A 14,144-nucleotide genomic window follows, 5' to 3' on the forward strand; every position below is an offset into this window, starting at 1 on the left:
CTTTTCAAGAAATGTTTGTGCCAGATGATCAGGGTTAACCTATACCATCATGGAATTAAAGAACATTAACTGTTCCTGTTGTGTTTATTAGCTCTAGCTATAATACTGGACACTTTTCTGGAGTACTTAATCACCCTTCTCATTCAGTCTGGGCAGCGGGCTGTAATCTTTATAGTTTTCCAACAAGTGGCAACTACTCCTGATTCACACTTATTATATCAGTCAGACCTTCATATTTCTTTCCCCACATTTCTTTCTGCAGCTTGATGGATAACCAGGAAGGGGAACAGACAGAGTTTCCGCCCTCAAGGGCTCATCTTCTCCACACCCTACCTCCTCACAGTGCATACCACCTTACCAACCAGGCCACAGCCTGCAGGGACACTCTCAGGGCCATGTAATAACCTTCAAGAGAAGCTGCTTCCACTAGAAGCCACCCCAGGCAACTTCGGATCCACTTGGTGGGAACTAAAGGTGACCATAAAATCTATCATTTCTATATTTCAGTCAGTGTTGAAACAGGCCAAGCGGAGATACCTGAGACATTGAAAAGAGCCAGAGCCAGAGGAATGTGGCCTGACTGGTGGGTTCAGCCGTAGTTACAGGGATGATACCTAGCCTGACCTGGGCCATGTGTCTGAGGACTTGGTCTTAAGCACTAAGCCCATAAGCTGGTGTTCTGGGGAAAGACTTGCATCCCAAAGATGACATGAGAATCAGACAGGAGCTTATTTGGTAAAATTTGAGTAAGGAAGGGAGCATGACTCCAAGGTGCAAGACAAGACCCAAATATCAGTTAGGCCCAGCAAATATTCTATTTCTCTATCCAGCGAATATGAATTTGCTGGAGGGAGGATGAACCTGGTCACATAGTCCTTACTGAGATGCTTGAGATACCACTGATGCATTGATTCCTAGCAAAGACAAGAATGAGTCTCCTGACTGGGTCTGCATTCCGTGCTCCTGTCTTATGGCCTTGGATGCCATGTTTGATCCAAAAGAGCAGCTTGGTGATTTTTCTCCATGTGTCACCATCTTTCTTTTTCTTCTGGGGTTTCTAGAATGATTAACCAAATATTTTACTCACCAGACATTCATTGAATTCCTGTTACATGCAGGCCTTCTTAGAGGACTTAGAAATGAAATAGTCTTTGGTATTTAACCATTCACTCATTCAATTATTAATTGCTTCAAAAGTATGTACTATTATGTATAAGAGGTATTAGAGAGGTTAAAAGCATTGGCTCTGGGGTCTCATTGTCTGGCCTCACATTATCGCTTGGCCACTTTTTGACCCTGGGAAAGTTATTCTTTATCTATAAAACCAGAAGAATAATAGTAGCTACCTCAAGTAGTTGTAACTCTTAAATAATATTTGCTTATGAAGCCCCTGTTCTATGCAAAGTAGGGAATAAATAGGTATAAACCTGCCTTCATAAAGCACTGGAAAAGATTACATTTATATACTATTCTCAGAAATGTTGACATATAGTGATGGAGAGCACTTCGCTAGCTGGCAGGGGCTAAGGCTGGGAAGGGCATGACCCTTATGAGGTAACATTAGGAACTTTCTCGGTGGTGATGGTACTCTTCAGAATCCTGATTGTGGTAAAGGTTACACAAATGTGTACATGTGGCAAAATTTCGTAATATAATGTTCCCCCTCAGAAAACGAGTGCCTGTAAAAACTGGTGAAATCAGAATAAGTCTATGTGTCATTAGTTATAGTGTTATGCCAATGTCAGTTTTCTGGTTTGAAAATGCATCAGGCTTATGTAAGAGGCTGGGTGAAGGAGGCACAGGAATTCTCTGTGTTATTTTTCAGCTTCTAGTTAGTCTTTGATTATTTCAAAATGAAGAGCTAAGAAAAAAACATATAAAGCGCCAAGGGAGATGTGACGATGCAACAGAGAAGAAACTGACTGGTCTTTACTCTCCCAGAGTTCACATCCCACTGGGAGGGAAAACCAGTAATGACACTCTCACTGATTCCGTCTCGATGATGCTCAACATCATGAAGGAAAAATGTAATGTGCTGCTAGAGCTCATGCAAGGAAAGGGATAACTCAGGGGAGGCTTCTTGGAGGTTGTGGTCTTTCGAAACCCCTTCTATATGGTGATGATGAGCTGGTGGGGCTGGTGGGAGGCACTCCAGGCAAATGGAGCCCCGCTGAGGGCTGGAGACAGATGGAGCCTTCCAGCAGCTTAGGGGGCCAGCAGGTTAAAGGACTTGTAGACTTAGTTGAATGGGCTGGTGTTATAAGCAGAGGACTGAGGTGGTCGAGAAAGACTTTTGATAAGAAATTGTGGGGGATTTTTAGGTGGTGGGGACAACAGCACCATGAAAGTAACACTTGATAGAGCTTGGATTTTGAAAAAAAAAAAAAAAAAAAAGTAATGAATCTCAACTGCAGTTACAAAAAAACACAGAGGCATGGATACTTGGAAGTGTGATGAGTTTGGGAAACTATACGTAGTCTGTTGATTGGGTTCCTGGAAGAAGCTGGAAGGGGACTGGAATGAGAATTTGGGACCAGATCACAACGGGAGTTTTGGTTTTATTCTGCAAACAAGGGGGAGTCATTGGAGGTTTTAAACTGAGAAGTTCTTAAAGATTTCTAATAAGGTAACTCCGAGGCCAAGATAAAGCATGGATAGAATTTAAAGGAAACTGACGCCGGAGGCTCTAGCCAAGGGGCTACCGCAGCAGTCCAGAACAGGGACAGCATGGCCTGGACCTGGGGTAAAGGCAGGAGGCACTGGGAGTAGGGAATGAGAGAGGAGCCTTTGTGAAAGTCAACTCAAAAGGCGATGTGACCTCGGATCCAGGAGCTTCACTTAATTTATTCCTCTGAAGTACTCACGTGGGTGCATAAAAAACATACACGTCACACACCATTGCAACATTATTGGAAACTGCAACAATTGAAATGAAGATACATATCTATTACTGAGTGCTTAAGTAAATTGTGGTGCATAATCAGGCAGCGTGGTACTTTGAGGTGCTTAAGAAAAATGGGATACCACGGTAAAACATATTTAAGTTAAAAAATTGTAGAAGACTAGCTATAGTGTGGTCTAATTTTCTAAAATAATGAATGAAATGCCCATTAGATGCATAGGAAAAAGCCTTTTAAGGGTATACCTATCCTTTTACTTCTATAGGGTGAGATTACAAAGAATTTTTACTTTTTTACATTACATTTCCTTATGGTGGTGTATTACAAAGGTTTTCATGCTTAAATCTGCCTGTCTGGCACTCACGCGTGCGTGGCATGGTCTTAGATTGGCCTTCCTGTGAACAGGCTCAGGGTACCTGCAGAAGAAGGGGGCTCTTGGGAGAAACACCTGTTCGGAAGGGAGGAAGATGGTGTTGGGTAGAAGGAGATGACCCACACTGCAGTTGAAACCAGCATCATGAGACCTCTAGGGCTGGGATGACCGCTCAGAGTTGCCCTAAATGGAATGGATGCAGAGGGCCCGGGTGTGTGTTCCCTGTCATCAGTCAGACATTGGATTTAGACCGCCCCCATGCCCCCATGAGAAGGGACATGACTTCAGGCAAGATAGTTCCCTGTAGCTGAGGGTAGTTCCCAGTGAGGGATGCAGCTCTCAGCGGCTGGTGACCAGTGTTCCCAACATCTAGGGGATGTACACATGGGCCCTGAAGCGGGAATCTGGGAGAAGCACTAGCATATCTGCCCCAGTTATTTGATACAAGCATAAAAGCTCTGTCGTTGCAGACCTTGCTGAGTGACCACACCTACCTGGAGTGAATACAAAGACAAAGGAGGAAAAATGATGATCTCGATGCAGCACAAAATTCAGTGAAATGAAACATTTTTGATGAAAAAATCTTAGCAATTATGAGTAAAAACCAGTTTTTTAGCCTTGTGAGCACTTCCTCGAGGCTACCCTTTCACTGAAGCTCTGACCCCTCTGTGGGACAAGGCCTATGGGTGCCGTACCCACTCCACCAATTTGCATGGGCCCAAGGCCACAATCATCCATGTCCATGGCCACAGTCCACAGAGCACTCTGATTCTGGTATGGGCCTTTGCCCCAGTGGAAGCTCCAGTTTCTGTGCTTGCTAGTGTTATTCTTTCCCCTGTTGTGTTTTTGTCTACATGGGTGGGTTTTGTTTTGTTTGTTTGTTTGTTTGTTTGTTTTTACTCCTAGTGATTTCCCTTCCTTTCTTGTCTGCTCAGCAATATATTTGAAAGTATATTTGTTGTAATTTATTTAGCACCTAGTGTTTCACGGTAGGAAAATTTTCAGTGTATCTAGTTCACAGTACTATAGAAAGCTAAACCCCCACTGTCTTTACCAAAGGCAGTTTTTGCTTTTAATGCTTATTAATGTGACTTTCAGTTTTATGTGGTTTTGTATTTTATATTTTATTTATTTCCTAAGCTCTCCACTCTTATCTTGCTCTGTCTTTATTTAATCTCAGATTTTCATCTTTGACCTCTTTTCTTTAATGGAGAATTATTTGATCATTAGTTAATCATTTTTCTGGTTTGTATTGTTCAGTTGTCCTTTTTTGAGGGGAAATGGTCATATTCCACTTTCTGTCTCTCCCTCTCTCTCTCTCTCATGATATTTATGAACACATTCCATGCTATTTATTTTCTTATGATTATTCTTCCTTAAACTGGTTCTTTCTGAGCCAGCCATTTGCGAAACGATAGTACTGGAGACAGGCTAGGGAACTGAGCTAGGGCAGCATGAATTTCTGTCTTTTTCCCCACCTACCCCAACCTCCTTTGGAGAATGGCTTCTCTCAGTGCTACACTCATTTCTCTCTCCTTCACTCATTTTGATCACAACCGTTTGTATGGTGACAGGAAGCTTAGGGTTCATTGGGTGAGCAGGAGCTGGCCATGCAGGCTGCTTACCACAGATCCTTTCTTGCTTACTGTAACACACCCACATCCTGCTTCTTACGGAGATAACATGCTGGCCTGTGGCCACATTTTGCATCATCACCTCTGACACCTGAAGCCAGGCAGGGATCAGAACATCTCCCCAGTGCTCCCATGCATCTCAGACCTCCTGTTCCCAGCAAGGGTCACTCAGTGTCTTTTAGAGGGCATTGCCTATAGCAGTTTCTCTGTTCTGCTCACTCAACCAGAGAACCTTTGGATCCCGTTTCTTACATCAGAGTCTTGCCTTGTCCTGGCTTAATTTTCCTAATACTGAGCAGCCTGTTGAAAAGAGTGATATATGGACTCTGGGTGTTTCCTATTTCATTGGTTTCAGTTTTTCTTGTGTCTGGTTGATTTGGGAGAAAGAGAGCCTTTAGTCTTCCATCTTGATCCAGAAATCCAAAGAGAGGTCATGTCAGGATGATAGAAGACTCAAACAGGTGAAGGAGGGGCTGGCAGATGAAGGTCTGAGAAGAGACTGGCTAGAAGAATCACGTTGGAAAGAAGGGTTTCTCTTCCTCACAGGTGGGAGGCCAAAAAATATGGAGAACGTGAAAAAGGAACTTTAGGTCATTAGGAAGAAAATTGAAGGGAGCTTCCTCTTATGGGAGATGTGGACCCTGACCTAGACAGGATGCACCAATGCATCTTCATCATTTACTCCACATATTTTTAGCAGAAACGTGCTATGTGTGAAGTGGTGAGGAAACAGCAATGAACAAGACAGACAAGCCCTTATTCTCTGACGCTTCACCTCCTCTGAAGAGAGCCAGACACTGAACAACAACACAAATGTACTTTCCGTCAGCATCTATGATAGAAAAGAACGGGGTCATGGAGTTGCTGGCAAGGTGTCTGTGAAGAAGTGTCATTTAAGCCAGACCTGAAGGGATAGAGAATGCAGCCAGGTAAAAATGGGGTCTTTCACTGTTGGTGAGAATGCAAGCTGGTCAGCCACTCTGGAAAACTGTATGGAGGTTCCTCAAAAAGTTGAAAATTAGAGCTACCCTATGACCCAGCAATTGCCCTACTGGGTATTTGCCCCAAAGAAGCAAATGTAGTGATCTGAAGGGGCACATGCACCCCAATGTTTATAGCAGCAACATCCACAATAGCTAAACTATGGAAAGAGCCTAGATGTCCATCAACAGGTGAATGTAGTATATATAAATATACATATATATTTAATATATACATACAATAGACTATTATGGAGCCATCAAAAATGAAATCTTGCCATTTGCAACAATGTGATGGAACTAGAGGGAATACTGAGAGAAATAAGTCAATCAGAAAAAGACAATTATCATATGATCTCACTGATATGAGGAATGTGAGAAAAAAGACAGAGGATCATAGGGGAAGGGAGGGAAAAATGAAACAAGATGAAACCAGAGAGGGAGAAAAACCATAAGAGACTCTTAATCTTAAGAAACAAACTGAGGGTTGCTGGAGGGGAGGCGGTTGGAGAGGTGGGGTGGCTGGGTGATGGACATTGAGGAGGGTATGTGCTATGGTGAGTGCTGTGAATTGTGTAAGACTGACGATTCCCAGACCTGTACCCCTGAAACAAATAATACATTATATGTTAATTTTAAAAATCCTGATACCTTGAATATGGGGGAAATTTAATTCTCTAAAATCTTGGTCAGTTGTAAATAAATCCTGCAAAATCCAGGGTGGGGGGATGAAGAAAAAGAAAATGGGGTCCAAGAATTCCTGGCAGAAAAAGGAGGAAATGTGATGACCCTGTGGCATGGAAGAGCTTAATGAGTTTTGGGAATGAATTGTTAGTTGGAGCTTCTGGAGCAAGAGAGAAGGTGGTACAATCTGAAGTCAGAGAGGAAGGCGGGCATCAAGCCACATGGACACTACAGGAGCTGGGTTTTTATTCCCAAACTTTTTACTCAGTCAGAAGGGACCACCAAGGACCTATATGTAGGTAAAGGTGGATAAATTATAAATTCTACCACAGAGATTATAGAAGGCTGTGAAAAAAGGTGGCAACATGTGCTTTAGAAACTCTCTAAATGCAAATTCTGGCTTTAAGGTAATTTGAGCATAGTTCACAGAGTAAAAAATATGTAGTGTTCCTCACAGCCTCATAATTACAAGTAGAGGAATTCTATGTCACATTTCCAGGAATGAGTACTAGAAACCAACTGTACACTGGAACAGAAGATAATGTAACATTTCAGAGAGGCCTGTGCTTTGCAGCGCCTTGCTAAATTTGAGGGTATGGCTGAGGGAAGTCAGCCAGGAGAGCATGTCAGGACTCAGAATCTTCTAGACCTGGAGGATGGGAAGACTAGGGAAGACTAGGCAGTGCCTTGTCAAAATGAGAAAGTCCCTCTCTGCTGGCGCCCATCAGAGACAAAGCCAGCTAGTATCCAAAACACACAACATATTTTCATGCTTTGTGTGTTCTGAAGGAGAAAGTACAATGGGAAACATGTCTCCAAATATTACCATGGAAATAAGTGATGGGAAAGCAAAGCATTACAAGGAAATCTGGAAGTAGAGCAATAGAGCTCAAAATAGGATTCATTTTTTTTTTCCCCAATAGGTATTTGGTAAAGTCTGAGTACTAATGGGTTAGGGTTTTGTCTTGTTTTGTTTTTTAAGACTTTGTTTATTTATTTGACAGAAAGAGAGAGAGACACAGTGGGAGAGGGAACACAAGCAGGGAGAGTGGGAGAAGGAGAAGCATGCTCCCGGCTGAGCAGGGAGCTGGAAGCAGGGCTTGATCCCAGCACCCTGGGATCATGACCTAAACTAAAAGCAGATGCTTAACGACTGAACCATCCAGGAGCCCCAGATTTTTTTTAGTTTTTAAAAGAAAAGCAATTTCATAGATCATGTCATATTGAAGCTGAAGACTTTAGAGATGTATTCATTTATTTCCTCCTTCCCTCCTTCAACAGTGGATGTTTGAGATATGCTAAATGGCTTTTAGAAACCAATCTATAGATAAGTGACTTTTCCCTTTGACCTCCTTCATGGTACATTTCTCGGCAACATCCTTTGCATTCTACTCGGTTTTATTAGATTCCAAAGAATTTCTCACTAAGCAGTAAAGCTTCTTCTTAGCAGTGGACAAAAGCTGATTAACTTAAGCTTCTATTGGAAACCATATCAGAGGCTCATTACAGAAGGAGACAAAGCGTGAATCCAGTTTTCTTTTGCATTCATTTCTAATTGTTCCAGGGCATCAAATGAGGCCTAAATGAGTAGCTGTAACACAATGACTTTGTCTGGGAAGCTTGAAGGACTGTAAAGTGCCTGAGTTCCTGCCACTCTCAGTTCGAGTACAGTATTCCCGGCCTGGTCACTGAGAAGCAGCAGGTGCACACTGAGAAATAGCCAGCCACAATGGTGGAACGTTTCTGTGGTACTTCGCCTGTCCAAGAGAACCTATTTTTGTTTCATATTCATGCCCTGGTAGTAGAGTTCAAACTTATTTTGGGTTTGCTGATGACCATACTATCAAGAGGATATCAGTGCTTGAAGCCAAGGAGCCACCATCTGTGCTGTATTTCTATCTTAAGAATTATTTAGAAGGCTGATTATTCAGTTAGCTGGGCCTCTTGACCTTCTAGTGTTACACTAAGAAAGGTAACACTTCCTTGAAAGTCACTTCACTTTTAATAACCCACAAAATTCCCTCAATATATGGGAGGGGTGAAAGGAGTGATTACATTGCACAGGTAAGTACTGACCCCACAACGCTCTCCATGGGGTAAGGACACCATGAATGGAGATCAGAAAGTTGTTCTCCACAGCAGTGTGCTAATCAATCATTAACAACAGGCTCTCCAAGGAAAAAATACCTGATTGATAGCAATTGTTGATTTCTGTAGCAGAATAGTAAGAAAGCTTGATAACCTCAAAAACTTAGATGAGATGGAAAAATTCCACAAAACACAAAAAATGACTAAAACTAACTCCAGAGAAAGCAGAAAACCTGAAAACCTTATATCTATTAAAGAAATGGAATTCACAGTTAAGTCTTCTCATAGGAAAACTTTAGAGTCCAGATAACTCCACTAGAGAGACATACCACTTTATACGCAACTAATGTATCATTGAACACTACGCCAAAAACTAATGATGTAGTATTCATTGGCTAATTGAATTTAAGTTAAAAAAAAAAAGAAAAAGAAAAAAGAACAGAAAAAAAAGAAGCATATTAAATAGGTTAGGAGGGAATAATAATACCAATCGTGCCCAGAGTCCCTTGAAAAACAGAGGAGGGAGCTTTTCCCAGTTTATTTTTTGAGGCCACTGTTATCCTGTCACCAAAATTATAAGAAGATGTAAGAAAATAAAACTAACTATTGATTGATAATACTTTATGAATAAAGACTGGAGAAAAATTCTTAACAAAATATCGGCAAGTCAAATCCAGCAATATATAAACATGATAATACATCATGACCAAGTATTAAATGTTAGTTTAACATTAAAAATCTCTGTAATTCATTATATGAACAGAATAAGGAAAAGAATTATCAGATCACCTGATGATACACAGCAAAATTATCTGAAAAAGTAGGCTCTTGTCTGTTACAAACATAAATGAAGGATAGGAGAGATTTTCCTCAATGTGATAAAAGGCATCTAAGAAAAACCTGAAGCTAATATCAAACTTAAATGTTAAAGACTGGACACCTTCCTAAGGTGGGGAAGAAAGCAAAGGTGTTTGCTGCTCATCCCTTCTAGTCGGTGTTGTGCTGAAGTTTGTAGGCTGTGCAGTTAAGAAAAGAAAAAAGAGGTAAAGGCCATACACATTATAAGGAAGAAGAAAAGCTGTCCTTATTTGCAGATCACGTAAATATAAAAATCTAAAATAATTTACTCAAGAATGACTCAAACTATGTGAATTTAACCAAGATAGAGGACATAGCTCAATATACAAGTCATTTGTACTTTTATATATGAGTAACAAAGAATGTAAAAACAAATTCAATACTGTCTACAATAACATTTAAAAAAAACACATGAAATGTTTCGTGATAAATTAAAAAAAAAAATGTGTGAGATCCGTGCACTGAAAACTACAAACTGAAAAACCAAGGATCTACATGAATGGAGACATCAGTGATGTTCCTGGGTCAGAAAATGCAATATTGTGAAGATGTCATTTCTCCCCAGATTGAATGTATTGATTCAGTACGGTCGTAATCAGAACTCTCAGAGGATATTTTTATAGAAATTAGCAAGCTGAGATTGTAAGATTTAAATGGAAATGCAAAGGACTTAAAATAGCTGAAACAGTTTGGAAAAGAAGAAGCGTGGAAGCATATGGTAAGCAGAGTTCTAAGATGGCCCCACGATTGCATCCCCTATTGATGCAGACCTATTTAATCCCCTCCTGTTGACTGTGGGAGGGGACCTGTGAATGTGATGGGATGTCATCCACGGTTGGGTTACATTAGATGGCAAAGATGAAGGGATTTCCACCTATGGCTCCATCCAGGGTGAGCTTTGTGCTTGTGTGTGGAGTCTCAGACTATATGTAAAACAGCCCCCGTCTTTAGAAACAAATACATCTTAACCACATCCCAGGTCAGGGGGTACACCCATTGATTGTATGTTCAACCCTCCAGTTCAGACCCATGAAGGAGGTTCACACAGGAATACTTGTGTCTTTTGGGGAAAGAAATTCCAGGATCATGGTTTCCCAGCTTATGGTCTAGAAAAGGAGGTTGAGGCTCTGGGTAGACCAGTCACTCGGCTCAGTGACTGCCTCACGCCATAGCAGGGCCCAGAAGCTCAAGGTGGCTGGAGTAGGGCCTTCCACAGCAGGCATCTCAGACTGCGTATGAATGACCCCAGGATCTTATTAAAAATGCAGAATCAGAACATATCAGGAAAGGACCTGGCATTCTACACATCTAATAAACTCTCAGGGGACATGGGGGTTGTGATCCTTGGGACTGCATTCTGAGCCGTGAAGCTGAAATTTGGCACCCAGGTGTGAGTGCAGGTAACATTGTTATTCAGTACATTTGAAATCTGTAGTGAAATGACTAAACTGAAGTTGTGAGTAATTTTAAATTACCCATTGCCCTTGGAAAGATCTTAATGATAGTTAACATTAAGTTAATAATGTTTGGGTGGGGTTTTTTCCCCCCATCTTGTGCTTTTATCAACTGAAAATAGTTGACCCAAAAGCAGGATAAGTAACAGGAGACCCCAGTCTGGTATTGAAACTATGTGTGTAATCTATGATTGCCTCTTGTAATTATCTTTCAATATGTTTTATGAAAGGAGAAATGTTCATAACATCTTAGGTTTTAAGGGTGAACTTTCTTTTCAGGCTATGATTACCCATGTCATAACTGACATACTTGGAAAAGAACTTTGGAACTCTTCTGATTACTAGCTTGTGCTGGGAGTTTTATGAAAAGTGGCATTAAAATATTTACTACTTTTATTAATAAAATGTGGGGGCATGGATGGCTTACAAGAAATTAGATAAAAATTGTTTCTGCTTAATATTCATCTGCATTTTATCACTCTGTACCATTTATTATGAGACGTAACTCCTCAGAGACTCTGATCCCCCTCTCTCTGGGGTAGCTGCCGTCTCCATGCCACATTTATTGACTACTTACAAAAGCATCTGCATTTACTTTAAAATTCTGTGCTGAAGGTCTAGACCCTGGACCATTCATTTCTTTATTTTATCTGAACTTATCTCACTGTTAGTTTGAAGAAAGATAAGAGAATAAATTGAGCACTGTACTCTCTTTCGATGGCTATGTTGCTGATGGGTCAAAATAAACCTCAGGAGCCCAGATGAACATGTAAGTTATTCCAAGAGAATTAGGGTTCTTCCTTTGTGTTTCATACGCTCTGCTTTCAATGTAGCCAAAGCCCCTGCTTAGGCTATATAAATTAATACATTTGCAGGAAATGTGACTTTGGGACATTTTATATAGCAGTGATTTTAATGCTATTAGTGGTGAAATGGAAACTTGAGAATGTGAAGATTAATTTAAACCACATGATGGGTTCAAGGAAAATACACTACAGTTTCTTGAATGTGTGCTGACTCTGTACAGTGGGGAATGGGATCCAAAAAACCACCAGTGAACTTTTAAACCCTCTTGAGAGGATTCAAACCAACACAGTTAGCCCTAGAAGGGAGCCGTTCCAGATGAGAGACACGTCATTTATCTCTCCCTTGAAAACAGATTCCTTTGCCTGAAAGAACACAGTAGGGAGACCAAGGAAGGCAGAAGGACCCCACGCATTCCCACTAATGGAGTGAAGTTAGAAATCCCTTTCCAGTCATTAGCTGGTTTACTGATTCGTCTTTCACTCTAGATTACAGTTCTGTTGGGTTCTTTGAACAATGGATAACCAACACATTGTATATTGTAAATGTGAAATAAAGGATTTCTTTTCCCTTCCAGTTCGTGGTAGCGGTGTTCTGGATCATTTATGCCTATGACAGAGAGATGATTTACCCGAAGTTGCTTGATAATTTTATCCCAGGGTGGCTGAATCACGGAATGGTGAGTGGACTAAAACAAATAATTTCCTTTCATTAAAAAAAAAAAAGAGGTATTAAAGAACTATTTTCTGATTTGAGTTTTCCATAGAATGTACCTTACTGCCTGTGCAATGATGGGGGTTATGAGAGACTGTAGTTAGAGAAGAAGACTGAATGTCAATAAAAACATCTTCCCATGAAACGGAGTCACTATTAAAACTATGTAGTAGATGAATCCACAGTTTGTAAGGGATTGGTGTTGTTGGATTATGCAACTGGCAAATTCTATGGATGAATTTCATTTCCGTGCTATTTAAAGACTTGTCCCCTATTGGAGCCTAAGAACCTAATATCACCTATACCGCTACTGAGGCCCTGTAGCCTCCACCTCATGTCAGGGGATTGTGTTGGAAATCACTATGGCACTGGAAGAAATGGCCTCAGAGGAGCAGCAAGACTATTATTTTCTCTGAGAGATCTGCTGCAGGCGCTGGAAGTGACTTTGGCAGGTTGTGCCCATCGGAGGGCATTTGCCCGGGGCGGCTAGCTCTTTCCCTTCTTCTCAGTCTGATTCTTTCTGATGCTTTAGACATGGTGTTGCCTTCACACATTTCAAGTCAAGTATGTTGGATGGTTTGTGTGTCACCTTACAAGACTTGATATATTTTCTGCAGAGAAATGTTGCATTGTCTTCCCTTTCTGCTTCTGGAATTGAGCAATTTTGTTATTAACTAGGAAGCCTGCATTTTTTTGGTTACAGCAATTTTTAGAATATGTCACTGGGTGCTCCTGGTGAAAAGGGCAACCCATCACAGAAATTATAGAGGAATGAAGAGCTAGACATCACACGTCATAGGTCCAAAATAACAGTTTCCTTTCTGCCCCCAATTTTGGTATATTTTGAGAAAAGTGGTGTATACTAACAAACATTACTGTACTCAGGGGCTTTGATTAATTCTTTCCTAAGCCAACTCTTCAAAAGTGGCACAGCTCAGACAACTAGCATTTTCTTGGACTCCAATTAGAGCCACGCTGTTGAAGGATTAACATGGCACCTCTGCTCTAGTTCCAAACAAATAAGCCGGGTCTTGTCAGATTCATTTCACCATCTAAGGGGCTTGATGTGACTACTCTGTGCCTCTCCAACTTTTGGCTTTTCTTGCATGTGAAAACCCTTTGCATAACCCTATATCTGTCATCCGCTGCCCCCAGTGCACTTTGCGTTCTTTACTGGGGAACCCTTGCTCACCCTGCTAGCTTCTATAACATGTCTCAGAAGTCTCTTTTCAGCCCCACAGACCTGGTTAGCTCTCCTGTCAGGCTTGCAGGGCACCTTCAAGTCTCCATCAGACACGTCTGTATCCCTCGCACAAGTGTTAGTTCCTAACGCCAACAGCAGCCTTCCAGCCCTGAGCACTCCGTCCACCCACCTGGCATGTAGTCAGATCAATGCCTATTTGTCCGACTGATGCAAGAATTCAGCATGCAGTCATCCCTCCCCTCCCCGCCTTATCTGAGAAGGCTCCATTCCAAAATCCCCAGTTTTTTTGGAGGGGATGCCTAAAACCTGAAACCCAGGACAGTACCATACTATGTTTTTTCCCTATACATATGCATCTGTGATAAAGTTTAGTTGATACATTAGGCACAGTAAGAAGGTAACAACATGAGTAGGTTCTTCACGGAGAACCAGCCATCGCACCATGTGTTAG

General features: G+C 41.3%; 1 protein-coding gene across 7 annotated transcripts in view; it reads left to right on the forward strand.

Annotated features, from left to right (window-relative positions):
- Positions 1-14,144, forward strand: part of AIG1 (androgen induced 1) — a 265,961-nt gene that overhangs the window by 78,803 nt on the left and 173,014 nt on the right. For all 7 annotated transcript variants that reach the window (XM_047734176.1, XM_047734169.1, XM_047734172.1 and 4 more), the window contains one exon: positions 12,353-12,454. In XM_047734176.1, coding sequence (XP_047590132.1) covers positions 12,353-12,454 — 102 coding nt within the window. The remainder of the gene's footprint in view (positions 1-12,352; positions 12,455-14,144) is intronic.

The sequence above is a fragment of the Lutra lutra genome, chromosome 6 (assembly GCF_902655055.1).
Source record: "Lutra lutra chromosome 6, mLutLut1.2, whole genome shotgun sequence".
Taxonomy (NCBI): domain Eukaryota; kingdom Metazoa; phylum Chordata; class Mammalia; order Carnivora; family Mustelidae; genus Lutra; species Lutra lutra.